This window comes from Bos mutus, chromosome 2, assembly GCF_027580195.1.
Source record: "Bos mutus isolate GX-2022 chromosome 2, NWIPB_WYAK_1.1, whole genome shotgun sequence".
NCBI lineage: Eukaryota > Metazoa > Chordata > Mammalia > Artiodactyla > Bovidae > Bos > Bos mutus.
In genome coordinates, this window is record NC_091618.1 from 109,061,649 (window position 1) to 109,089,556 (window position 27,908).

Here is a 27,908-nt window from a genome sequence, read left to right on the forward strand (position 1 = left end):
AGGATTTTTTTTTCATTTCCTCTGATTTGTTAAATTTCTTTTATACTAGTCCTTAAATAACATGTAGCAATAAATAAACAAGGTAGAGAAAAATAGGAAGAAAGAGATCTCATTGTAAAACCCCCTTACATGTTGAGATTCACTTCAGGGCCATGAACCCTGAAGGATTCATGACTTGTATGATTCCAGAAACAATGAGCTTTAACTCTAGTTCGACAATTATTTGTATGTACTTAAAAAAAATATAAACAAAATCTTGATTATGAACTCCAGCCCAGACATTTTACAAAACTCACTTCCTTTCCTTCATTCCTATAAGAGCTACCTGAACCCTGCCAGCTTTTTTTCCAGAAGACCCACTGGCAAAGTCATGAGGCAGTTGTATTGGTGACTTGAGACTTGGCTGCAGGGTGTTCACATGAAATAAATCCAAACAGTCTGTTTTGGCTGCCTTTTATTTTGCCTAAAATAGCATTTCCACAAGTCCCATTGCATTGCAATAAAGCATTCATTTTTTTTATCCATTCCTAAATAAGGGATAAAGATGCAGGCTGGTGGCACAGGTCACCCATTTTGTTCTTGCACAAGGTAGGACTTCCTCCTTCTGTAAATAAAGTCCTTCATGAACAGCAATCACCAGACTTGGACCAGAGGACGAGCTGAGCTCTAGCCCTGCCACACACCACTTACCCTTGAACAAGCCACTCTGTCCTTGCTGGTTCAGTTACTTTATTCCTAAGACAGTGCTGTAATACTGGTGCTATTGTTCTCAGTGAGCGGCCTAATAAGAGTAACCACTGGAATTTACATAACACTTTGAAGTTTACACAATACTGCAAAATATAATGTATGATTTGTCTCTGTTCTTAATGAAAAATATTTTCTTCACTTGCCACCATAAAGGATTTATTGTTTGCCTTACAAAGTACTCAAAGGGGAGCCCTCGATTCTGGACTTACTATTTGTGACCTAAAGACATACACCGCTGTCTCTAAAACTGCCAGTATTAAATTAAGTCTAAATTTTCCATAAATCTTCTCAAGTTAAAGAAGATCCGAAATAGAGGCAACATAATCTCTTTCAAAAGAAAACGTGTAAGTTGGAAATTACAACAGAATTATACCAGAACTGCTAGGAAACAGAGACATAAAGACAAATAGCAGAGCCTCCTCTCAAAGCAAAGTAACATACAAGGGAAGAAAGCATTGGAGAAGTTTTTTCTTTTGTTTTATTGTACTGTGTGATGATAGGCTGCAGCATGGACCTGGCATACATACCAGGATTTCTTCCATCAAGAGCACAGTTTGTACAGTACAGTAAACACAAGCAATGGGCTCATAACCAGTCTGTCAGCTCCCACTCCAAGCATGGTGCCATACTGGAAAGTGTACGCTTCTCATACAGTCTACCAAAGGAAAGAACTTAGGGACAGTCCAGAGAACTAAAATCATATCAAAATGATCAAATAATAAAGGAGTTGCCTCAGGAGAATAGACTAAAACTTAAATTTTTAGGTGAAGACATAATAACCAAGAAGTTTATGATCAAGATTTCTAAAGTGCAAAATCTATCCACTGATTATTAGAATACGAAATAACTCCTTAAAGTTTAAAATGCAGTATACCAGAAGGAATGCCAGGAGAAAAGATATAAAAACTCAAGGAAGCTCTGGAAAACTGTATGAAATGGTAGACTTATAAGGGCTTTGAGAGAAAATGGGTATGTCTGAGGCTAAAGACAGAGTTAGATGAACCAGATGAAGGACACAACAGAATAATTAGTATATTCTCGTATTCTAAAAATTCTATATAAGTCTCAAGAGAGGCAGATTACTCTTTACTCATTTGTAAGAAGTAAATTATGCACTATGATTTCACTTTCTTATTTTGCTTATGGTAATAATTAAATATTCATTAAATATAGAACACTGTGATTTGTATGCTTTATCTTGTGGTGATCAGTTACAAACTGATACATTCTTCCATTACAGAAAGCCTTTCCAAAGGTAATCTGGAAAACACTGAGTCCACAGGAACAGAAAAACTCTTATTGGCCAAAGACATTTGACCTAGAAGCTCACCATCGTAATGTAATAAAAGTTAAAATTGATCAAACAGGGTTTTGTACTCACTGACTTTGTGTAACTCTATGTTAAAGTTTATTTAAAAAAGAAAGAAAGAAAACAAGCCCAAAAAAATAAAGTTAAAAGTTTCTTCAAGACATACAGAAACTTCATGTGCTAAGGCAGGACACACTCAGAATGTCTTGCTAAAAATAGACTCCTATCAGAACATCACCTCTAATCCACAAAAGAATCTGCCAAGAGATTTCAATAACAAGAGGCATATTGTAGGCATTTTTATCCATCAACGAATTGATTAAAATGCCAAAGGGACAAAGGCGAAACTAAATACAGGGCAAAGGCTTTAAGGAACTCACGGCAGTTTTTCTCATCGGTTCCATCTAAGCAGTCTGTGGAATGGTCGCATCTGAACTCCCCTGGGATACATTCGCCATTCTCGCATGTAAACTGACGGCTGGAGCATGTTATTCCAGCTGTGAAAGGAAAAACGTATGACTTTATAATTACTGAAGAACACAGATCAATTAACAAATGTGACAACATTAACAAATATGAACGAGGAAATTTAAAAGTAAAGGCAAGGAACCCATACACTGAACGTAAAATTCATAGGGTCACCAGGTAGAGCACCTGGTTACCCAAAGGAAGACATCTTACAATGTGAAAGCAAGGCTGTTAGGACAAGCATACTATCAAAATACCCGAAACACTCAAGTTTGTGAGTGTAGACAATTATATTAGCAACATGTGTTGAGAATACAACATAGCTTGAAAACCTACACAGCGAAAAGGATGGATGAAATAAGAATTTTGCAAGTATAGGTATTAATCAAGGTCCCCCTTGCAAGGAGATCAAACCAGTCAATCCTAAAGGAAATCAACCCTGAATATTTACTGGAAGGACTGATACTGAAGCTAAGGCTCCAGGACTTTGGCCACCTGATGCAAAGAGCCGAGTCATTGGAAAGGGCCCAGAGACATACTGGGGGAAAATTGAAAGGGGAAAAATTGAAGGCAGGAGGACAAAGGGGCAACAGAGGATGAGGTGTTTCAATAGAATCATTGATTCAATGGACATGAGTTAGAGAAAATTCAAGGAGATAGTGAAAGATATGGAAGACTTATTTTATAAGCTTTCTACACTGAATATGTGTCAGTTTTATAAACAGACATTTAAGCTGGCTTAAATGGTAGGTGATTATGGTAGGTGAAGGCAGAACATCAGTAGTTTATCAAATTTGTCTCTGGATAAATCAGACAAAATCGAATGAATGGTTGTTTCATGTGAATTCTACTCTGTGAGTTTAACACAGGAAATATGATGGGACTTTTTAATTATCCACATAAAAAATAGAAGCATTTGGGGGAAATATGATCTGATGAAAACACAATACAAAATGTAAAATGTAAGAGTTACCTTATGAAATCCATACCCGTTTAAAATAGCATCGCTTACAAATTATAGAATCTCCCCAAGCAGTGGCCCTTGGCAGTTCCCATCCCCTCTATGCAGTATTAGCAACAGGTCATCCACCACACACGGCATCACAATCTACAGCTCAGCTTTCTTCCTGCTCTGTGCCGGCAGCAAGGGGAAATGGAACCAAATGGCATATGGAGCCAAAAGATAAATAACCAGTCATTCATTCAGTCAGTGTCCATTTATCAAGAACTTACTACCTGTGACACAGAATAGCAAGCCTTAGGGATAGAAGCTGAATAAAGCCTAGTCATTGCTCTCGGGAGCTTCACAATCAAGCATGGAGGTCATCCTTTTCCTCTAGGACCTTTGAGAGGCCAGTCAGAGAATATCAGAGCCCAGACAGATTTCCTAGAAACAAGGATTTCTTCCTGCTCCCCAGTATCCTTGCTACGTTTCCTTCCTCCTTTCGGTACTTCTGAAGCAGGCCCCCACTCCCATTTTGCTAATCTACCTTAAATCCTGATTCATAGCTGGACCTGATTTAGATATGCCATGCTCCCATTTGGCCTTGATCAGCTCCTGTCTGTACCTTCCTCAAGACTGAAATCTGTCACCACCACACCACCACCTTTCACAGTTCTACATATTTCACTGGCTTCTTCTTAATCACTTTGTCCCAAGGACCACCATCTCTTTGTTGCTGGATGGCAGACCACATGACCAGCACTGACAAGCCCCAACAGATTGTTTAATACAGTCTACGTTTAACTTTACACCAAAGTCAAACTCATGAGTACTGAGAATTTCCATTACTTTCCTCAAAAGAAAGCATCTAGTGGCCCAACTGAGAAGAGTTCATACTCCATGCTGGCCTCAAAATTCCTGGACTAAATTCAATTTTTTTAAATAAAAATATACCCAGAACCCACTGAAGCCCATAGCATCTCCATTTCTAGTCACCTAACAACTAAACAAGTTCTCACATGAAGTACTCGTCAAAACATCTGTTTCTTCTTTGATCTTTGTGGGCAATGACTATGAGAAAATGCAACAGGATCGTGGCTATCTCAAAACCAACACAGAGTGATGACAGATGTCCACTGATTTGTGGGATGTGCATCTAATGAAACAGAATGTGGAAAAGCTCAAAGATGAACGCTACACAGTTATCAGAGCTGGATACTTCCAGAGGACACCTGAGGTCAAGAGCTAGAGGTGGTCCAGCCTTGTATCTTCTCTCCATCTCAATCCATCAAGATGTTAATGCTTTCTCTTCTAGATATGGAAATGTGAATTATGGGAATGTAAAATTCAGGACTTCTACAGCTTTCATGCAATCATGAAAAGCCAACAGACTAAAAAGACAGCAGAGGAGAACAGTGGAAGAAAATTGGATGATGTTATTAATTCAAGGAACGGAGATTTTCCATTATCTTCCAGTCAATCCTGGAACAATGCCACATTTATACTTGCTGTGTGGGTAATAAATTCCCTTTTTGTTTAAATTTTTTGAGTTACATTTTTCATTCTTTGCAGCCAAAACATCCAACTGCCAGATAAATGAAGACCCTCACATATAGACACCAAAAAGTGTTTTGTTTCACTCTTAAGTGTAACATAACCTAAATTAAATGCTGGGAGTCTAAATCACAGGGATGTATTGATAAACCTTTAGCACATTCACACTTTCAGTATCATCCAACCCCTGGGTGAGATGGCTGGCACAGGTTTCCTTGTCCTTCAAGGCCCAACTTTTCTTTCACTTACAAAGAATCATTTCATTGTGTTTGTATTTGTAAAGGTTAGAATTTAAGGTGTCCAAAGGGCCATAGCAAGACTCCTCTACAAGCACTTACGGCAATGCCGACGTTCATCTGCACCATCATTGCAGTCATCTTCCCCATCACACACCCAGCTCTCAGGGATGCAGAGCTGTTCATTCGGACACAGGAACTGGTTGGAATGGCAACTACTGGTGGCTAAAATAAACCAGAAAAGAACTCATTGTGTCAAACATCCACCCTATTATACCAACAAGCAATACTCCTTTTAAAGGAAGTATGTCAACTACTGCTCAATATATTTGATAGCAAATATAAAAAACCTTAGAGCCTGTGGACCTTAGCCAGTGTTCACTGTCAAATAATCTCAATGGTATCACAACAAAATGATGATCCAAAGAGATACAAAATTCCAGAGAATAAAACAAATAGCATATACACATACAAAAACACACATACAAGGTTATGACCAAAACAATATTAAATTTAAATTTTAATTACATTTTTAATTTTAATAAAATCAACCATTAGTTTATAATTATTACATTACTTGAAGTGTTTTGTATTGTAATAACTAATAGTAAAGCATGAGGATAAACTGTAAAATCCATGAGATTTGGAAAATAAGACTCCAAATCAAATCATTTTATTATTTCCACAATTTATTTGCTTTAAAATCTTGAGCAGGTTCTCTGAATCTCAATGTATGCATCATAAAATGGGGTCTATACTTTTCTCACATTGCTGTAAAAAATAAGAAGAGTAACATATGTGAAGTGTTAGCTGCTCAGTGATGTCTGACTTTCTGCCACCCCATGGACTGTAGCTTTCCAGGCTCCTCTGTTCATAGACTTCTCCAGGCAAGAAATCTGAAGTGGGTTGCCATTCCCTTCTTCAGGGGATCTTCCTGACCCAGGGATCAAACCCAGGTATTCTGAACTGGAGGCAGATTCTTCACCTTCTGATCCACTGCAGAAGCCCCAACATACGTGAAAGCGCCACGCAAATTAGTTGCAATCACTATTGTCATTGGTATGTTGCTATTATCATTGCTATGGGACACTGACAAATCTGTTGGTGTAACTGTTATTCCTTTATATCAGGATATAGTCTTCTTACCTTTCTGCTCCTAGTGTTTAACCTAAAATGAACTCAGTAAGCCCAGGAGGCAAATGGATAACACATGATCATGTCTCTACAAACAGAACTACTCCCTTACTCAAAGTGTGGTTTCCAGACTAGCAACATCAGCATCTCCTGGGAGCTTCCAGAATGCCGAATCTCAGACCCCACCTCGAGCATGTGGAATTAAAACCTACACGTCAACAAGCTCCCAAGGTGACCCATTACTGCATGAAAATTTGAGAAGTACCTCATGGCACCTATGCCCCATGCTTCTCCCATTCTCAAAGTGCACTGTCATCCAAACAAAATACCAAAGTTTGTTCTGTTGTGCCAGAGGACGGCAAACAACTCGAATTTTCACCTGCCTTCTGGGTTTTTGGATTATAATCATCGCCTATTCACCTATCGAAATGGATGAAACTGCAGTAGTGTGATAGATCTCCTATGGCAAGGTGGGAGAAAATGGATGTAAGGGTTGGGATTAGTAGACTAAGCAGGAAGCCTTCAGTAGGTAACTTAGCTTCTCTATGCCTCAGTTTCCTCATCTGAAAGCTACTTCAGAATACTATGGACAGAAATAAATGAAGAAATACGTGGAAAATGATTTTCATAATTACTTGTAAGTTAAAAAGTTAAATTTGGTGTCTATATCATGTTTTTAACTATATTTTTAAAAAATATAAACTGCACTAGCCACTTCTGTGACCTCTTTACAGTAATTCACACAAGTTCCTCTGCATCCTGCTACATCTACTACATCCTGTTTATGAAAACAGACTCCCTGAATTACAAATCACAGCAGTACAGACATTATTTTTTTGTTCTTGTTCGTGCACAAAATTTGCAGATTGAATAATATGAAATAATCGCTTATACGCTTCAGAAAACAGCTAAGAAAGTTGGTTCCCTACCAAGGTGTTTGGATAAGACACAAACAGATGTGAACTGAACCTCTTCCTCAAAGAGGTCTGAATTCTTAATGCCACTTTAACGCTGAAGATTGGAGCTCAGTACAAACTATTAAAGTCACAACTCTTTGTCTTTGTTACAGCTGAAATACTTCTGTCACTCATAACAGCGCTGAGCCCCGCCCCTCTTCACTTACGGCAGTCAATTTCATCCGCGCCATTTGGGCAGTCTCGGGTCCCATCACACCGCCAGGACGCAGTAATGCACAGCCCAGGTTGGCACAGAAACTCATTACTGCGACATCCTGTAATCCCACAAGCAAGAGAAAGCCAGTTTAAAAAGTTATCCACACAGGTATTTCAAAGAAATACAAATTTTTGATGAAATAAAAAGTATCCCACTAATTAGTAATCAAAGGATGTAAATTACTTATATATACAATTAGGAAAACATTTTTATGATTATATTCTGTTTTGGGGTTTGCAGGAAGGTCATTTTCACACACAGCTAACTAGAAGGTACCTTGATGTAAGGAATCTGGAAAGCAATTTGACAACAGTTATCCTGCTTTTTAAAAGCACTTATTCTTTAATTTAATTTAAACTTAATACTTCTTTAATTTAATTTAATACTTTTACTTCTACACTTTAACAAGCTTCTGGGTCTTTTATTATCCCTTAAGGAACGAGGCAGAGAATTTAAAATTTTATGTGTGGAGATTTTCATCTTAGTATTATTTATGATAAATGAAATTGCAAGCTTCCTAAATGTCCAATGTGAAAATGATTATAAACTTTCTTGTATCTATATCTATATATCATATTAGGAACTCATTAAAATAGTTATGAAGAATGAAATGATTTGGAGAAATATTTATAATATAATGTAACAAAGACAAGGGAACAAAGTTTTACCAAAACAAAAGTATATATAATAGAAAAAAAGCACAGAAAAGACCAGAATGCTAAGGGTAACTATCGCTGATTAATAACGTCATGATTAACTTTTTCATATGTGTGATAGTGCTTTTTTTTTTTCAGTTTCACACCCTACAGTTCTTTTAAGTCCCTTTTTATTACTAAATCATGTACAGCAATTTATGGTTCCTTGTTCTTAGATATAGACCAACATCTTGGCTTTTTGTTTGTAACTTATTTGTAAGATGTCAGGTACAGCTCTTCTCCAGCAATAAACAAAAGCCAAAAAACAAAAAAATCTCTGCAGCCAATCTTGAGTACACAAACTTGGCATCAAAGTTGCCACATTTCCAAGTGGCAGTGATAACCCTAGTGATACCAGAAAGAGAATATAACTTAAAGAAATTCATTAAATTCAACCAGTATATCCTGCAGTTTTCCTACTTCTCCCTGGGGGACTAATCTGGCAGTTGGAGGTCCTCAGTTTTCCCAAATACCTGACCAGTGGCCTCCCCATACATTATGTGCTGTACCATTATCATGTTTTTTTTTTTAAGAGAGCAGTCAACATCAGCCCAACTTGGAGAAGACTCAAAATTATTCTTTCACAAGCCCATGGTGGTAGAGGAATAATTTGGGGGGTTGGAAGAATAATTATATTTTCCCCAGCTATTTAAGCAATCACGCTAAATTATCCATTTCAATGTTTGACTAACTAACCTGAAATTAAGTAAATATACAGATCAATTACCTACTCCCAAAATAAATAAGCAACGTGCTATCCTGTCTTGTGTAAAGGCAGGCATATCAACAGCATGACATAAACATAGTTAAGTGATCTATTCGTAGGGGATATAGGCTACTTTGTTCATGGAATGTTCAAATCTGATTGTCTGGTAGTGACATCCTGATTTATAATGTATGCTGCAAATGGTCAGAAACTTTCCTTGACTAAATGGTGGTACCGAGTGGTACAGGAATACGTACACCCAAATACCTTCTATAGACTAATGCATGATGGTGGTTGGTGGTGCAGGTCTGGGGTTGGTGGTGCAGGTCTCTTATCAACTACCTTTAAAACACAACAACCTCCCTTGCAAAAATGCCCCTAAGGAATGTACAAATTCACTCTGGAATCCCAGAACTTCTCATTGGATTTTGTTCTACAAAGCAATATTTCCATGAGAGATTAGAGGCTTTGGAGGTTTAGCTATTAACACAACATATATTAAATCACTTTTATCAATTAGGTCTATTGTTAGTAATCCAACATAATACATTCGTAAATTCAGTACATTTGTTTCCCTTAGTATCTAATAATTTCTGGTTGAAAAAGTGTAGCTGTCTAAAGGTCAGTCGACTTACAAAGAGTTTCCTATTGCTAGAAAAATCATACACTTAGAAACTGAGCATACTGAAGCAGATTCTCAGCACTGCCTGTTTTAAACACACACACACACACACACACACACACATATATATACATATAGGTATTTCTTAACCAACCTTTTTTCTTTTTTCACTTAAGCAACTTTTATTACAAGTCAAATGTTGAGGTTGTTCTTTGTTTTTGCTAAAATATGAAGTTAAGCATATCATGAAAAGAATACAAAATACATACACAAGATTAATTTTTTAAGCACTTAAAAGGCAATTATTTAGTATCACACATTAAAAATTTTTTTAATTGATAGGGGAAGTTTTGCAATTAAGTTGCAAAACTTTCTAGTTCATATTTTTCACATTTGACCTCCCAAATACTCAATCATCTAAATATATGAAGCCCAAATCACTCAACTTATCAATAGATCCATGATAATTCATCAAATTCATCTTTTCAATGTCAGCTTCCATGTCTAAGTCCCAAATGACTATTATTTGGAAACACCTCTCAAGAAAAGCAAGTGGGTACTCTATCAGTGCTGGGTGGTAACTTATCAACCAAATGCTCCACTATTGTTAGAAAACTGTCATCCATTCTATTAATGTTACAAAGGGAATATGTACTGTGATAAACATAATGGGAAGAATATGAATGTGTATATATGAAATATATATGAAAAGAATATGAAAAGAATGTGTGTATATATATATATGTATAACTGAATCACTTTGCTATACAGTAGAAATTAACACATTACAAATCAAATATACTTTAATAAAAAAACATTTTTTTTAAGCAATACAGGGAAATTTAAAAAGTTTCAAGAAAAATTACAGTGGGCATAGGAATAACCTGTTTTTTAACCTTACAGAGCTCCAAGCTGGAGAAAAACAGGAGTAATCCTTTCTTCATAAATAGCCATAGAGTTTCCGGGTTTAAGTGTTGGGCTAAGAATGTGTTAAGATAAGATACTAGAGTAACAGATAATGCCTCAAGGAGGAAAGAAGTTTGTTTTTCCCGAAAGGGCACAGCACAGAATTGAGAGCACCACTTCTGTATCCTTCACAGCCTCTAAGCACAGTGCTAGGCACATGAGACAGTAAACACATATTTACGAGGAAATGAAGATTTCTCTTTGTAAAATTCAGTCTGTTGGGATCATTACAGACAAGAGATTCATAAAACCATCAAGGCAAACAATGTCTTTTAATTGAAACTTACTATCTTAAATCTATAGAAAGAAAAATGAAACCTGGTTTAATCTGAAATAGGAGGACTATCTAAAAGTTTTAAAAGAAAGAGAAAAATATTACCATATTAATGTTTTATTCATTTGCTCTTTCCCTATAACAGTTTCTTTTTCCTCTCGTGAATTTTCTTCTTAGAAGAAAAGGGCAAGTTGTAGTCAATGGAACATTGTCCAAAGTTAACAGAGTAAGGTAATTTCTATGGCAAATCCTATTTTCCTACTCAATCCTCTAACACATGCTGTTCTATTCAGACACTTGGGGTCTACCTGAGGAGGTACATGTGCTCTTTTTATTCATTTCGATATTTGGCAAAACTAACACAATATTGTAAAGTTTAAAAAAAAAAAAACATGTAACACTATGTGGCATTTTAATAATCCTACCTTCACTGAACTCAAATACACTCCTCAATTCACCCATAATTTTTACTTTATTTTTTTGGTACTTAATTTTACTCCCTTGGTGCAGACAAACATATTTGTGATGTTTATAAACTAGTGATGGTTTACTACAATTTTCACACCTTATCCATAGCGACAAGGCCTGTCCCCTTTGGAAGATTTAAAATCACTTGCTAATTTCCAAACTTAACACTGCAGCTGTGACACCCAAGGGTAACAAATCGTCTGGTGACCTTGCCCTTCTTATTGTCAGCTAGTGCAATAGCCAACTCAAGACAGGCACAGCAAACCAACCTATTAACACTGCTCTTCCTGTGCAGCATTTTAGCTGCCTGGTTTTCAGAACAGGTCGCCAAATAAGTGGCCAGAATTATTTTTTTTTAAATCCAGTTTACAAACAAATTGAGTTGACTGCTTCCCCAAATTGTTTCAGAGCCCTGATGTTTTGATAGAGGGAAACAATATTGGTATTAAGAGGATATTTCAAGGGACTTCCCTGGTGGTCCAGTGGTTAAGACTTCACCTTCCATTGCAGGGGGGTGTGGGTTTGATTCCTGATCAGGGAGTTAAGATTCCACATGCCTCACGACCAAAAAACCAGAACATAAAATTGAAGTAATATTGTAACAAATTCAATAAAGTCTTTTTAAAAATAAAAAACAAAGCAAAAAGTATATTTCAAAAATTCAAGGGCTTTGAGGGAAAACCACAAAGCCAGTTGATGAGTGATCATGTACACACGTTATTTAAATGCAGTTACTTTTTTTAAAAAAAGACCAAAAGAATATGATGTCAGATTCAAAAAAGCCACACAAAAAATTATACCCACTGTGTGCAAGACTTTGTTTAAGGTTTGTGAAAGAAACAAAGAATGATAAGCTATGATCTTTCTTATACAGAGTTTATAAATTTATTGGGAACAAAAGTTATTTATGCATTACAACAATAGCTGCTATTTGTTAAGTACCTACTATGTGTCAGATGATATAAAAATCTTTATACACATCCATTAGATTCTTTTAGAAATAGATGAAGTGAGAGTTCTATTCCCTTAGTAGGAGAACTTGCACCTCAGAGACATGAGTCAAATTCCCACACATGCAGTATTAAGTGCCAGCAGTATTTGAAGTGTTTCCCATAGATGATCTCACTTATCCTCACAACTATGAGATAATACGGCTATAATACTATGAGACAGTATTAATAGCCCCATTTCATAGATGAGAAAACTGAGGCTTGACCAAATCTCATAACTGGTAGATGGAGAAGCAGGGATTCACACAGCAGGTAGTACGACCCCAAAGCTGTGCCATATGACAGCAGATGATTTGGTTCCAAATAAGCACCAGAGACAGTAAGAACTAATTGGTCTCATGGAGGAAAAAATGAGCACCATAAGATGGTGTGATGAGAGAAGGCTTCTTGAAGGAGAAAAGACTGCACTGGGCCTGTGTGAAAGACCAGGACTTGGGTGGATGACGGAGAGACCAGGCTTTGTGTAGGGTCCAAGCAACTTGAAGGAGGCCCAGCCTGGATGAAGTCTAATGAGCAGGCCTCCAAAGCCCAAGCACGGGAACCTCTTCAAACATGGGGGACAACAATGCTGGGTGATGGAGAAGAAAGGGCCTTGAATGTCAAGAACAGAGTGACATGGTCAAATGGGTTGAGAGTGAGAAAACTAAGAAATCTTTACTGCCAGTAACTCTATCGGGCTTCCCTGCTGGCTCAGACTGTAAAGAATCTGCTTGCCAAGCAGGAGACCTGGGTTTGATCCCTGGGTCAGGCAGATCCCCTGGAGAAGGGAATGGCAACCCACTCCAGTATTCTTGCCTGGAGAATTCCATGGACAAAGGAGCCTGGTGGGCTACAGTCCATGGGGTCACAAAGAGTAGGACACAACTGAACACTTTCACTTTCACTTCAGTAACTATTAAAACTAAAAGGCTCTCTGGGTGGATGCAAATCTGAATGAAGATACAGATTTGGCCATGAGAAGGCCTTGGGCTCCTCAGAACCTTGCCCAGAGCAAGAGCGTGGTGAGCAAGGCAGTGGGTGGTTCACTCAGAGACTCCGGGAGGCATGGGGCTCACCCTGCAGCCCTTCCAGTTGCCCCACAACTGATCCAATGCCTGGCAGATAGATGGCCAACAGTTTCCACAGGCACCACCCAAGGCCTCCTAGTGTTCTGTCTTTTCCAAGCTGAATGGATGTGTCTGAGCATCCAGCACGTGGAATTCAGCCAGTCCTTGCGAGATAGCAGGTTGCAAAGACTGCTGAAAGATTTAGTCATTTTTAAAGTGTCTTTTCAATGATCAAAAGGCAGCAGAATAACATGATATACTATCAGAGAAGCCTCTCAATTCTGGGAAGTGGGAAGTTACGTTTCCACCTTCTCTAACTGAGCTATCCCTCCCCCATTTTGCTTAAACACTAGCTACCAGCCATTCTCCTCTACCCTCATCTCTTCCACACCACTTATTTTTCCTTAAGCACCTCTTAGCCCTACAATCAGACTGTCCATCAGCACGGCACTGCATTATAAATAAAATCACACTTCCCAGGGACTCTTGACAGGAAAGCAATGGGCATGTAGGGTGGGAAAATTATTCAACTGCGCTGGGCAAAGAGCAAATGTCTAGTGTCCCTGGCCCCTGACAAGTGGAATGCCAAGCGTGCCCATCCCCTGTGATGTGACATACATGTCCAAACACCCTTGAGAATGGTGGTACCACCCCCGGTTGAGAACAACTTAGAACATCTAAGCGGCTTGGACATTCAGAGCTCAAAATGTCTTACCCCACATGAAAGAGATCATCTAAGAAAACCCCTAGAATAAATTCTTCCCTCCTAAAGATCATAAAATTTCTTAAATGGCAATCATACTCCCTCCCACCCATCAATAAGAGGGCCTGGGGTTGGGCAATATCATGCCCCAGCTACTAGTGCCAGCACCTTGAAATGAACTTCCATGGGAGTGTGATAAAGAATCCCAGTTCCAGGAAAGCCTGTGTCACCCTGGAGTGCTCTATCAGGAGTCCACAGGCTTACCCATTCAAGGCTGAGGGGAGTCACAGGTAAAAAAAAAAACAAAAACAAGCCAAAACCCGAAGTCCTCAGGCAATTGTTCTTCACTAATGGAAAGGATCACTGCTGTGAAAAACAAAGTCAGAAACACACCTGCTTCTGGTGCAACCTTTTCCCATCTGTGTAATTATTAGAATAAAAAATATATGTATACTTTTCTCAAACACCCTCTCCTCACCCTGCCACACTTATAAATAAAGAAAGATATAAATTGACAATCACCTGAGTGCCTAAAACATTCAAAAGAAGCTATTTTGACCAAGAACACTCAGCAATGAAAACTTCCTGCTAGCCAATACCAAACACCGAAATTGTGTTTGTTTTAGTCTTCCCTGTATTTTCTCATATAATCCATGCTGTTTTCTTTAGCAGCTGAGTCACTGAGGTTCCTACAGAGGGACGCATACTCCACCTGGGAGAAAACTTAAGCCCAAGAACTTTGTCCCCACTCCCCACCAAGGAACTAACTGGTTATCTGATAACCAAGAGCTACATATATAGGATGCTGAAAGAACACTATCCAAACCAAAGAAGATAGTCTCCCTGCTCTGGTTAATAAGAACCCAGTGAATCCAACTCCATAAGGAAAGAGTCCAGCGCCCTTCAACACAATGTCTTAACATGACTTGTACAAAAACTAAAAATCACCCCCATTTAAGAGCTGATTTCCAACCCCAGCTGCCCAAAGTATTCCTACATGGCTTACTGATTAGCAATATACATTATTGGGAAAATAGTTCAATGGAATCAAACTAAAAAGGAAAATCACACACTTATGAGAAATAAGGGACTACACAGATCCAGGCAAACCACTTTCCTGCTTAAGGCTTGTATAGGGTGTGACAGACCCACTTTCAATCCGAATGCAGAGTTTATAAATAGCACCAAACCAGGGTTTCTCTCATTAATTAGTCCCAAGTGTTGAATCATAAGTCAAATCAATACACGTGTGTTAAAAATACAGGCAGCATTGCTGTTTTGGTCATCTTAAGTAAATTAGATCACAGGTTATCAAATGATCGATGGCTTGATACCGGAAATTATGACAATAGCAGGAAAAGAAGAAATTGACTCCCAGTTGATGGACTTGGTGATTCTCTACAGTCAGAGGGCAAATCATTTCTAACTACAAAACAGGTCTTCTGGACTGAATCATACAAATACTTTCTTGTTCTGATCTTATTTTTTTTTTCAAATTTTTATTGTTAACTTATTTAAATATAACTGACCGACAATACTGTTTCAGGTGTTCAATATAGTGAATCAATATTTTTATAGCTTATACTCCACTTAAAGTTATTAGAGGACTTCCCTGACGGTACCATGGATAAGAATCCACCTGCCAGTGTTGGGGACCCAGGTTTGATCCCAGATCCAGGAAGATCCAACATGCCATGAAGCAACTAAGCCCGTGCGCCGCAGCAAGCCCGTGCGCCGCAGCAAGCCCGTGCGCCGCAGCAAGCCCGTGCGCCGCAGCAAGCCCGTGCGCCACAACTACTGAAGCCCGCATGCCCGAGAGCCCATGCTCCACAAGAGAAGCCACCGCAACGAGAAGCCCGAGCACCACAGGGAAGAATGGGCCCTGCTCTCTGCAACTAGAGAAAGCCGGCACGCAGCAACAAAAACCCAGCTCAACCAATAAATAAATAAAGTTATTACAAAATATGGGAATCCTTAGTAGCTCAGACGGTAAAGCGTCTGCCTACAATGCCGGGAGACCTGGGTTCGATCCCTGGGTCAGGAAGATCCCCTGGAGAAGAAATAAATGGCAACCCACTCCAGTACTCTTGCCCGGAGAATCCCATAGACTGAGGAGCCTGGCAGGCTACAGTCCCTGGGGTCGCAAAGAGTCGGACACGACTGAGCAACTTCACTTCACTTTATTACAAAATAATGGCTATATTCTTTTGTGCTGTACACTTTTTCCTTGTTTTTATTTAACAAACCCTTTGCTGTACTTAGTCCCTTACTCTATGCTATTTAGTTCTTGACCATTCACAATAGTTATACCAATATGCTCTCAAGACATGAAAAGGAATAAAAGAGGCAGAAAGATAAAATAGAGGAAGAAAGAGAAAAGGGAAAGAAAAAGGAAGAGAGGGGGAGGAAAGGAGAGATACCAAAGTCAACCAATATCAGTGTCCAAACACTAAGTGTAATGAGACCTAGCATTGTACCCTAACCTCAGTGGTACAAAATGGTAACTCATTCTTCTTTAACAGTGGCCCAAATCCAGGCTGGACTGGTTTGTAACTGCTAAGTGGGTTTATAGGTCACAAATTTCATGCTAGGAACTCTAAGCTCTCACTTGAAATCTGTACATTTTCAGAAAGTGGAGATTAGGTATAGTTGTATATATATTATGTATAATATATATAATTGTATATATATGCATGAAATTTAGTCTGAAGCAACCAATGCTTACACATCAATAAGCAAGTCTAATGACAACTCTGGCCAGAAATATTGATCATTGTGGGGCTTATTATAGTGTTTACAGAAACACTGACCTTTTTTCCCTTCTAGTCACCTTATATCTCAGAAAGCGTTTTATAAGAAGCTCAAAATTCTCCCACCATGACCTGATATATATATGAAAAATAAAGAACAGAAAAAGTAAATGAGAGTAAGAGACCAAAAGAAGAGTGAGAGCAAGGTGATAGGAATTTATTATGATTCTACCAAGAACAGCACGTTATTCTAAAGTGTGAGCTCCTAAAAGCAGGAATAAATACCTCTGTAATCCCAGAGCCTAGCACAGAACCTCCTAGTAACCAAATCAATAAACAAACGATATGAGACGCATTAGAATATGTGGGTGAAGCTGATTTCCAAAAGATTGATAAAGCCTTGAGATCATGATGATTTGTGTACTTTTATAATGGATCCTGCCATTTTTTCTTCCAATCTAACTACCAATGGAACAATTATCTTCCATATTGACTCTTTTGAGGGTCCAAAAGACTCTTTAGAAGCCAACCTCAAACCCCTGGGAGCCTCTTTATATGTCTGGGTCATTCTCTACTAATTCAGTAAACGATGGAACTCCCCCCTTTCCCTGGCCTCGACCCACATTATACAAACTGTTTATATACAGCATTACTCTGGAGTACTCTGTACCCTACCCCCCACAAAAAAATAGGGGAAACAAGGAAGCTGCAAGAGAAGATCTGATTCCACAAATCAAAATGTGTAACTGTTGTAGCACATGGATCTCTGCTCAATGTTATAGTACACGCTGGATCACAGGGAAGTTTGAGGGGTGATGGATGCATGTTTACAGAATGGCTGAGTCCCCTGCTGCTCACCTGAAACTATCACAACATTGTTAATCGGTTATTCCTCAATACAAAAAGTTTTTTAAAAATTTGTAATTTTTATTATAAGCGATTTGCTAACATATGCATGATGTTAGTTTGCCTATAGAGTCAAAGGTAAAGGTGTATTTGGTAACTTGGGAAACCATAAAATAGGATCTATTACATTTGCAAAGACTTTCATGGTAGAATGATATGAAATTTCCTGTGTCTTCTCTACTACAGTGATTTTAGCAGACTGAACAAAAAGAACTTCAGGACATGCCTCACCAGCAGGTTATCTGTTAAACCAGGAGTCCTTTGGCCCTGGTTTGTTATGCCTGGGCTTAAATAGCATTTATGGGTCTTCAAATCACTTCCAGGCTCTATAAATGTCATCACCTCATGTTATAATGTGAAACTCAATAGCTTGTTGACACAGAATCAACAATATTATATTATCACCCACTAATACCCATGTGTAATGAAATAGTATTTGGGTTTCTGACTAAATACAGTGAGTTTATAATTCCCCAATATTAAGAGCAGCTTAAATAAAATTATGTTTATCTGCAGTGATGGTCAAAAGCAGGAAGAAAAAGGTAACATATATTTCCTAAGATTTCACCTAATCTGTATTTAAGTATCAATATATAATGACCGTAAGAACCTATTTTCATAATAAAGTGTTAACCATGCAATAAAATAGAACCTAGAATTTTAATGATGGAAAAAAATAATGGTTTCAGTAATAAACTATACTAGGAAGTACATACAACAAAATCTCTGACACAAAAAATTAAAACTATTGCTTACTGGAATTTTGCCTGTATTACACTTCTTAAAAAACTACAAGAAAATAAACTGGTATTAGGAATTTTGGTCAAGAATGGAGTTTTCAATTATCATTTTAATTCTGAAAATTAGACATCTAGAATTATACAGTGCTGACTTAGACAATAAATGAATAAGTTGAGATTCCAAATACAGGTATTATTTAAAGACGATTTTAATTAAATTCAGTGAGAAAGTCAGATTTTTCAATTAGGGCTAAAATAAGAAGATAGTGATGGAGAAAACACTAGACTAAGATCCAAGACACGTGGGTAGCGCAGACTACTGTTCCCATATCATTCAAAAAGTTCCATGAAGGCTGGAATTCTGTTTTATTCACTATTAAATTTTCAATCAGTAAGGATTTCTTGCCTAACTGACTTAGGTTGGTGAACATGGACTTAAACTCTGATATGCAGTTCCCTGGGTTTCCCAGGTGGCTCAGTACTAAAGAATCTTCCTGCTGAAGCAGGAGACACAGATTTGATCACCTGGTCAGGAAGATCCCCTGGAGAAGGAAATGTCAACCCACTCCAGTGTTCTTGCCTAGAGGATTCCATGGACAGAGAAGCCTGGCAGGCTACAGTCCATGGGATTGAAAAGAGTCGGACACAATTGACTAACACTTTCACACTTTTTTCATGCTATTACCTGCAAAATTTCTGACCTGCAAAACCAAGTTCTGATGAGGATTAAAGAGGTCCCTGTAAACCATAAGCACAAAGCCTGAAGGACAGCAGTCCCTCTGTGAACGGTGGCTCCCTCCTGGGCATACCCACTTCTCATCCATCTCAAATATTCTAACAGCCTACAAAGTAAAATATTCAGGAACCAGTGCCTTCACCAGATAAGACCTGTCTGTTCCCCTAACTAATTGAGAGAAAACTCCCAGAGCCTGAGCCCCCTTGCTTGTGAGAAGCTCAGCATTTAGAGCAAGGTGGTTGGTTGCCTGCCCATGTACAAAGTAGCCACTGGCCCAGTCTGAGATCAAGGACAAGACTGAAAATCCAGATTTATCCTAGGAAACATAGGTCAAGCTGGGGCCAAAACCAAGCTTGCCACTGGTTTTCTATTTTATTCTCAATGCATTTTCCTACAATAAACATTCTTATTCTTCATCTATTTCAAATCACTCAATCTCAGGTGAGCCTCTGGAGATTTTATGCAAACTCTCCTAAGTGTATAATTTCAACACACACAAAAAAATTTGATGATAAATATAGAGGCTTTCCCAGAGTGGATTTTAAATCATTATATTAACTTGGACACAGCAACTTTTTTATGGTCATAAAAGTATTCCCCTTGACCTCAGCACTTCCCTCAACATATGGCATAGAACTGAGGACATAAAAGAAATTCAGGATTTTAATCAACTGAAGCTAAGCTAAACTTTCATTATGAACTTTCATTGATAAAGTTCATAAATTCTCCAGGGCCTAGGTTCAAAAACATGAAATTCCAAATTCTTCCTTAGAATGCTTAAGATATTCGGTATCTGAATTCTCTAAATGTTCACTAATGCAATATAAAAATGCTACAAATGTACATATTCTTTGACTAAAATCATATGTGATTTATGATGTGCAATATATCCAAAGGAAAACTTTATCATCTTCAGTTATTACTTTCTCTCTGGTCCAACCCTTCCAAAAGGAGGAATAAAGTACCCCATCGTTGCCATGACCCCAGCCCCAGGCTTTCCTGGTAATAAACACAATTCTCATCACCCTCCGAAGTAGTCTCCACCTCATACAGCAAGTGCTCCAAACTCAATTCAATCCAACAGCATGTGTTGAGGCTCTGGCAGAACATCTATTTCCTGTACACTCGAGGAAACAGAGTAACAACTGTCAGGACACAACAGTAAAGACAGAAAGTCCAGGACAATTTGGCTGTCCTCAGTCAAGCCCATACAACCAGCCCATCTCCTGCCAGGACTAAGTGAGGCCAGTTCTTCCCTGAATAAGAGTATGTTCACTGTTTGTTAAGAGCACTCAACACTTCACTAAGTTTGGTAGGTAAAGTTACAAAGAGGGAAAAGCAACTTAAGCCTAAAAGTTTCCTCTGATAGTCCAGGAATGAGGCGATTAGGGCCTTATCTAGTTAAAGAGTCCCACCTCTGCTTCATTTCCCCCACCCAAGTCTAAAAATCCTTTCCTTCTCTTCCCTTTAGATCCCCATGACGTGGCCAAAGTGTTCTGAGCCTCAAAATCTGCACCTAAGTGAACTTACTCACAGCAAAGTTTGAGTTTTAAAGCTTTCTGTGGATGCTGGTACTTTCAGCAGAAAACAGGAAGCCCTCAAAGAAGTGAAATTTCTAACTGTGGCATTGTAGGCTTCCCTGGTAGCTCAGACAGTAAAGAATCTGCCTTCTTTACTGGAGACCCAGGACCCATTCCTGGGTCAGGAAGATCCCCTGGAGAAGGAAATGGCAACCCACTCCAGTATTCTTGCCTGGGAAATCCCATGGACAGAGGAGCCTAGTGGGCTGCAGTCCATGGGATCCCAAAGAGTCGGACACGATTGAGCGACTAACAATTTCACTTTCAATGCCCAAATACCTTCTTCACCAGAATGATGGCACAGATTTTAGGATCTTAACAGGACTCCAAATGTGGTACATGGTCAGCTATCTTTGCTGATACTGGAAATGTCATCAGCACAGAGATAGCATTTTTCCATAAAAGCACAGGCCATCAAAAATACAGTCCGAAGGTTTCCCAGGAGAACTGGTAACATCTCTGAATCACTGAAATGTGTTTTAGATTAATCTGGGATTTAGAAAAAGGCCCTAAGAAAATATTTCAAAATGAATGATGCCAAAACCCAAGAGAATCAAGTAATGAATATGATTTACTGAAATACTGTAATTTTGGTTCTTTTGTAAACCAAAACCCCTTGCTCTACTGTTTGTAACTCAAAGATTTCCTTCCATTGGAAATGTAAGATTTACCAACTCCACCCAATGTGTATGTGTATATCTGTGTACATATGCATGTACACACACATACACACACACACATATGGAAGCCCAGTGTTTCAAAGCTTGCTGTAAAGGAATGGAGCTGATACACTTTCCTGAAGGTATACTTTCCACTACCACTGCACCTGTAGGAATGCATCTCATGTAGAGGCGTCTACTTTTCCCTTCTTCCATTCAACCCAGCGTGTCTAAAAGCCAACAGCTTTTCGACAGAAGTTTAAAAGACAAAGTCTGAATAACCAGATGGCTGTGTGCCTGCTATATTACTCTAAAATGGGGGCAGGAGGAGTGGGGTGAGGAAAGGGAGAGAAGAGGGAAGATTAGAAACCCAATGACTTTCCAGAGAGAAACCCCTGACGTCTACGCCTGGGTTCAAAACTCTAGCTCCATCTCTTACTAACTCTATGGTACGTGAGCATGTTACTTAATTTCTATGCCTCAGTTTCCTCATCTAAAAATGAGAATAAGAGCTCCTACTCTTAAGGTTAAAACGAAGATAGGATAAGAAGTATGGGCCTGGGACTTTCCCGGCAGTCCAGTGGTTAAGAATCTGCCTAGCAATGGAGGGGACGCAGGGTTGGAGTCCTGGTTGGAGAGCAAAGACCCCACATGCCCCAAGGTAACTAAACCCGCATGCCACAACGAGGCAACTAAGAACCTGACACAACAAATAAATAAAAATTTTTTAAAGTATGGGCCTGGCACATAAGGACATGGTCAGCAAAAGTTAGCCATGGTTACTATTTTTAAGCAGGTGTCTTCTGACCCTTTAAACTCTATATATGGTCTCCCTTTGAATTTGTCAGTGTTTTTTTGTTTGCTCCATACATATTTGCTTATACTCTAGCCTTTCTGTGTTCATAATCTGCAACCCAGTTTTAAATTACCCTAATTAGAATCATAGTTTATACCCTCCAAAAAGCTGATAATACAAAAATTTCATATCATATTATTAAATTATCAAACTCACATCTCTTGTGTCTCCTACATTGGCAGGTGGATTCTTTACTACTGTGCCACCTGGGAAGCCTTTTAAAAATTACACTCTCTCCTTAACTAAGTATTTATTATATCCGAGGTTCACAAAAGAACGTATGTATATTCAAAATAAAACTGAATTAGAACAACAGAACTTAATTTACAAAGATAGGCAAGTTTTCAGATTCACATCTATGCACTTTCAAAAATAAATCTGTTTAGTAAGATAAATTAACTCTTCTAGTTTATTTCTCTGCTTGACAATGTCTCTGTTTTCATGGAGCAACTATATCCCAATTTTTTTAAAAGACATTTCAGCAATTACATTTCTGGTGTTTAAAACATTTAATAATAATTTAAAAGAATTCATGTTTAACTAATAACATTAACCAGTCGCCTAAGCACAGATATCTTAGTCCAAAGTAGTTGATAATGACAAGTTAAACAATATGCAGTTATTAAGCCCTGACATTAGTATTTCCAGTCTAAGAATTCTCATTTCAGCCTGCACGTGGAAATTGTTTCTGACTCTCAATGACATTTTGAAAAAGATCAAATGTAAAGGAAACGAGCCCTGAGCTTTTCAAAACGTAAACTGCAATGCAGTAGCACCATTACAGCAACCACTGAGAAAAGGGGATTCTGAATAAGAACTATTTCTAACTTCAAAATCAGACTCACAGATGCATATATATAGTATACATTTCAATAAGGTCAAAGGTTAAAAGAGACCGTAAAGACTCCAGAGAGAAACCCCTGAAGTCTACACCTGGGTTCAAAACTCCAGCCTTCTTTTGGTGCATCCTGTGTGCCTACAACTCCCTTCTTACCCCTTAGAATCATTAGAAATAGGCTTTAGGGACTTCCTTGGGAAATCTCTCCAGGGGATTTCCCTGGTGGTCCAGTGGTTAGGACACCACACTTCCACTGCAGGGGTAACAGGTTCCAACCCTGGTCAGAGAACTAAGATCCCACATGCCATGAAGCATAACCAAAAAAAAAAAAAAAAAAATGCCATTATTAAGCCCTATGGTGGTTCATATGACGGTCCATATGATGGTCCTTTGAATATTTGAAGAGAGAGCTAACCATTGTTCCTCTGATTCTTTTCTTCTCCAAAAGAAACATCAAGTTTTTCTATCATTTCTCCCAAAACATGCTTCCAGTTCTCTCATCCTCCTTGCATCTATCCTCCAAATCCAGTTCAAATATCTTAACAAAAATGTGGTCCTGACCATCTATGGCCAGGACCACAATAGCCTACCACAATGCTCATTCCTCTTCCTCCTTCAGACACAGAATCCCAGTTTTATTCAGGTGAATGGTGTACTCAGCCAAAAGGCTATATTTCCCAGACTTCAGCTAAGTGTGGTCACTGGAGCAAGTTTTAATCAATGAGATGAAATGCAAGCAATAGGGTTGTGCAGGACTTCTGGGAAGTCTCTTTTAAAGAGAGAGCATGCCCTTCTTTTTCCTCCTCCATTTCCACACCTAATATAGAGCAGAGGTAGCCATGGCTACAGACACTATTTTGGACAATGAGGTGACCTTAGGGATGGGAGCCACCAGCAAAGGCTGGTGGAGCAGGAAGATAGGTACGTAGGTCCCTGATGATAGCATGGAAGTACCAAGTCAGCCTCCTACTGCTGGTTATGTAAGGGAGAAACAAAGCCAAACACAATCCTCTCTGCAACAGCAGTCTGCAGTAGAGCATGCCTGTCACCTACCCTAGAGGACAGAGTTGCTTTACTACAACTCAGAGAAGTTTCCACTAAAAGATTTCTTGAGTTTCCTGCTTACACATGGCTCTGTGCCAGACAGAGGATACCGGAGGAGGCAAGCATAACTCTTAGCATCAGTGGTCCTATGCTAGAGAAAGAGATAAAATGCATAAATAATTTTAATTCATGGTGTGATGGTAAGTGTTGTGAGAGAGGCTCAGATAACATTCACTGGAGACCAAGAAAGGCCCTGTGGAGGAAGATGCATTTAAGCTTCAATATGTGGGTCTGAGGGAAGGGTGTGCCTGGCAGAAGGAACAAACTGGAACTGGCACAGAGGCAGAAAGGCATAGGGCATGACCAAGCAAAAAACACATTCTTCATCCTCTGTCACTGACACATGCCTTCAAATTACCAAGAGTGTACTTGAAGCAGGTTTCCTTTGATGTAAAGAGAAAAAAAAAAAAAACAAATTTGTAAGATCCTGGCACCCTCTAAAGCCACTGAGTGCTCCCATGCTGTCAATTCAACTCACCAGGCATTTATGGAGCACTAACGGACCATTGTCTATTTTCACAGAATAAAAAACTATTAAAAGAGGGGGGAAAAAAATCACTATTTATGATCCTTACACGGTCTGCTTAAAAGCCGAGGGTTCATCTTTGAACACACTCCTCCCTCTGAAAAGCTTTCTCCTTGACCAGAGGGCACATCTGAGCTCTACTTAGACCCATGCATCCATCACTCTTGTTCTCAGAGTTACAAAGACATCACCAGTCAACTCTGCAGAGGACCAGATTTACAGGAGGTAGGTACAAGACACACAAAATGGAAACACTGAGCCCACTGAGAAGTTTGAAATACTATGTAACATGACATTTTGGGTCTGTGATTTCAAGCCCTAGAGGGGAAAGCCCAAATAAATGTTCTTGGGGGTAGAAAGGCAAGGTACAATGCCTGTCTTCTAATGCTTCCTTGACTTTCCTCTCCTTATAAAAAAAAAATTTTTTTTAATATTTTCCCCCCCAACAAGTTCTATGAATAGAGAATGTGACAAGTGGTTCCTTTATTTCAGAAGACACAGCATGGTGGCTGCTCTGCTGCATTGACCTAAGCAGGAGCTGGTCAACTATGAATGATTTAGCACCAGGTTCCCTGTGGGGCCAAAGGTTTACTGAATGCTTACCAAGTGCCGGACCCTGCACGCTCACAATGTCCTTTAAATATTCTCAGGACCCTGTGGAGTAGAAATCACTAAGTAGTCCAGGAAACTGAAGCTCAGAGACGTCAAGCAGCCTAGAGGTACATCTCTGGAACTTAACACCAGGCCGTGTTCCAGCACCAGACAGGGTTCAGCCACAGCTGAACTGTGTCCAGAGGAGACCCTTCAGATTGAGGATCCTTGGATGGGTGGAGAAGGGGGCAGGGAGTGGGACCAGAGAGCTTCCATAATAGTGAAAAGAGCCCAGCATTTTGCTCAGGGGCCAGAAATGCAAATCTATATCACTGGCTTCAGCTCATCCCCACAATTTAGGCTGCCTTCAAGGAAACTGTAGGAATTTTCTCCTTATAAAATCTGATTGATGTTAGCACTGAATTTTTGCAAATTCATAAATATATTCTCACTTCTCATATGTAATTCAAGATGCCAAATATTCCTTCTAGAAGGAATCCTAAATAACCCTCTATCACCTGTCCTACAAATGCAAATCCCCTGAGTGTTCAATGCCGTTCAGAAACTGCAATGGTATGGGAGACAGTTTGGTTATGTTCCAGTTCATTGTTTGGAGACCAAGACATAATCATGTAAGTAAGGAAGAGAATTTTCAACTATAAAGCTTCTAAAAATAAGAACATTTTAGTTGTATATTTGTATGGCACTTTAAACCTGCCGTCGAGCTTTACTGACTAATGCGATCACTACATCCCAACATTTTGGTAAGTTCCTTCTCAATAGAATATCTAAATATCCACTCAAATTTATTTCTAGCTAAAAACCAAATTGTTATATCCCTCATTCGTTTTTCACTTAGAAAAAAGAAAGAAAATAAAACATTAAAGACTTCATAGTTAAAAGCTTATCCTAAAGTGAGTTTCATCATTATTTGCTACCCACATTCTCCCTTAATGTTGCTACGTATATGCTGGTTAAGTTTCATTTCCCTAAATCTTTTCAAGTGTCCTTTCACCTGACTTTTACTTAAAGCCATACATTAAAAGTTACTCTGGTGCGTTCCTCTCAAACTATAACCAGCCAGTTCTCCTTTGTAAGGTTGGCAGGAAGAGAATGAGATGAAGAGAAAATTCTCTAATTTGTCATCAATAAAATAAATCAGGAAATATAGCCTTTAATCTTGAGTATAATTTACTGATTCAGTCATTTATTTACAAAATTGATGGAAATTGTTAACAAGGAGTTAATTAATTTAAGTCACCTGATTACCACAGTTAATTAACCACACTGACTTAATCTTCTCTGAAAACATCAACTAATCATTTCCCAGGTGTCAAGGGGTAAATCGTTAAATATAAAATAAACCTCTGTCCTGTGCTTCAAGGGAGACTTCTTGAGTGTGTTTTCTTTGCAGATTCCAATCTAGCAACAAGCCAAGTTTAGGCCAATTTTTTTCCTATATGGCTATACTGAAAGAGCTATCTTTCCAGAGTTTTTTTCCTCCACGTAATAGGGGGAAACCAAGCTTGCAACCTTACCACTCACCCATGTCATTTTGAATTACTTCAAAAATGAGTTAGAAATACTTCTTGAATTAAAATGCACAAATGAAAGGCAGAAATTGAGGCTTTTATATGTGAAAGTGAGTTTTCAAAAAAAAAGAACTGAGGAGCTTTATTTGGAGAGTGTGACTACAGCAATAGCATACGGGAATCGAGGGGGTGGGGGGCTATTGAACTGTTCTAATCCCAGTCCTGGTGCTGGTTACACAAATATATACATGTATGAAAATTTATAAAACTATACATGCACAATTTAAGTCTATGTTAATTTAAATGATAAAGCTCTTCATTAAGGCTAATATTCAAGCTTACCCATAGGAAAACTGTAAAATCTTTTTCTTTTTGTTTACAGATAGAAAAATTAAGACCAACCACCTCAAAACCACTCTGAAAGAGAAAATCAGAAAGAATCCATCCTATGTGTCTTGTGTTAATCCAGCTCTCAATTCGTAGACCCACTCCTTCTCGGCAAGAAAAAGTAAAACCAATTGTCTTTGATCTACCCAGGCACCCCCAGGGCTAGGTGGTGGTCCTGAAGGGGACCAAAGTCCCAGGTCACTGTGACAAACCACACTTGGGCCTCCTAGAGAGAGAGTGCTGAAGGGCCTCAACCAAACAGTTCCTCTTCTCTTCCCTTTCTCATTCCTTCAATCACAGCAAAATGCTTGAGAAGTAAATCTGGATTAAGGATTTTGTTGCACATATTCACAATCAGCAACAACTATTAAAGACCTCTTTGATTGCCCTCACAGGGAAGTGAAAGTGTTCAATACCCATGCATCCTTCTTAGCTCAAGCCCCATGTTCTCTCTTGTCTGCCCTGCTGGGTTTAATTATTTACAGAAAGAAGCATCTAATCTTTGCTCTCTCCCAGTTAGTACGTTCAATTTTTAAACCATGCATTTTGTTTTTCACTAGAATCTCAGCTTCCAGTGATTACTTAGCAAATTCTTTCAACACCTCACTGCACCAAATATTAGGGAAGAAGTCAATTTTTATGTCAG

At 38.8% G+C, this 27,908-nt stretch overlaps 1 protein-coding gene across 1 annotated transcript in view; it reads right to left on the reverse strand.

Moving 5' to 3' along the window:
• The window catches only part of LRP2 (LDL receptor related protein 2), a 176,348-nt gene that overhangs the window by 134,513 nt on the left and 13,927 nt on the right, over positions 1 to 27,908 (reverse strand). The window contains 3 exon segments of the mRNA XM_070357974.1: positions 2,440 to 2,556; positions 5,363 to 5,485; positions 7,518 to 7,625. Of these exon segments, the coding sequence (XP_070214075.1) occupies positions 2,440 to 2,556; positions 5,363 to 5,485; positions 7,518 to 7,625 (348 nt within the window).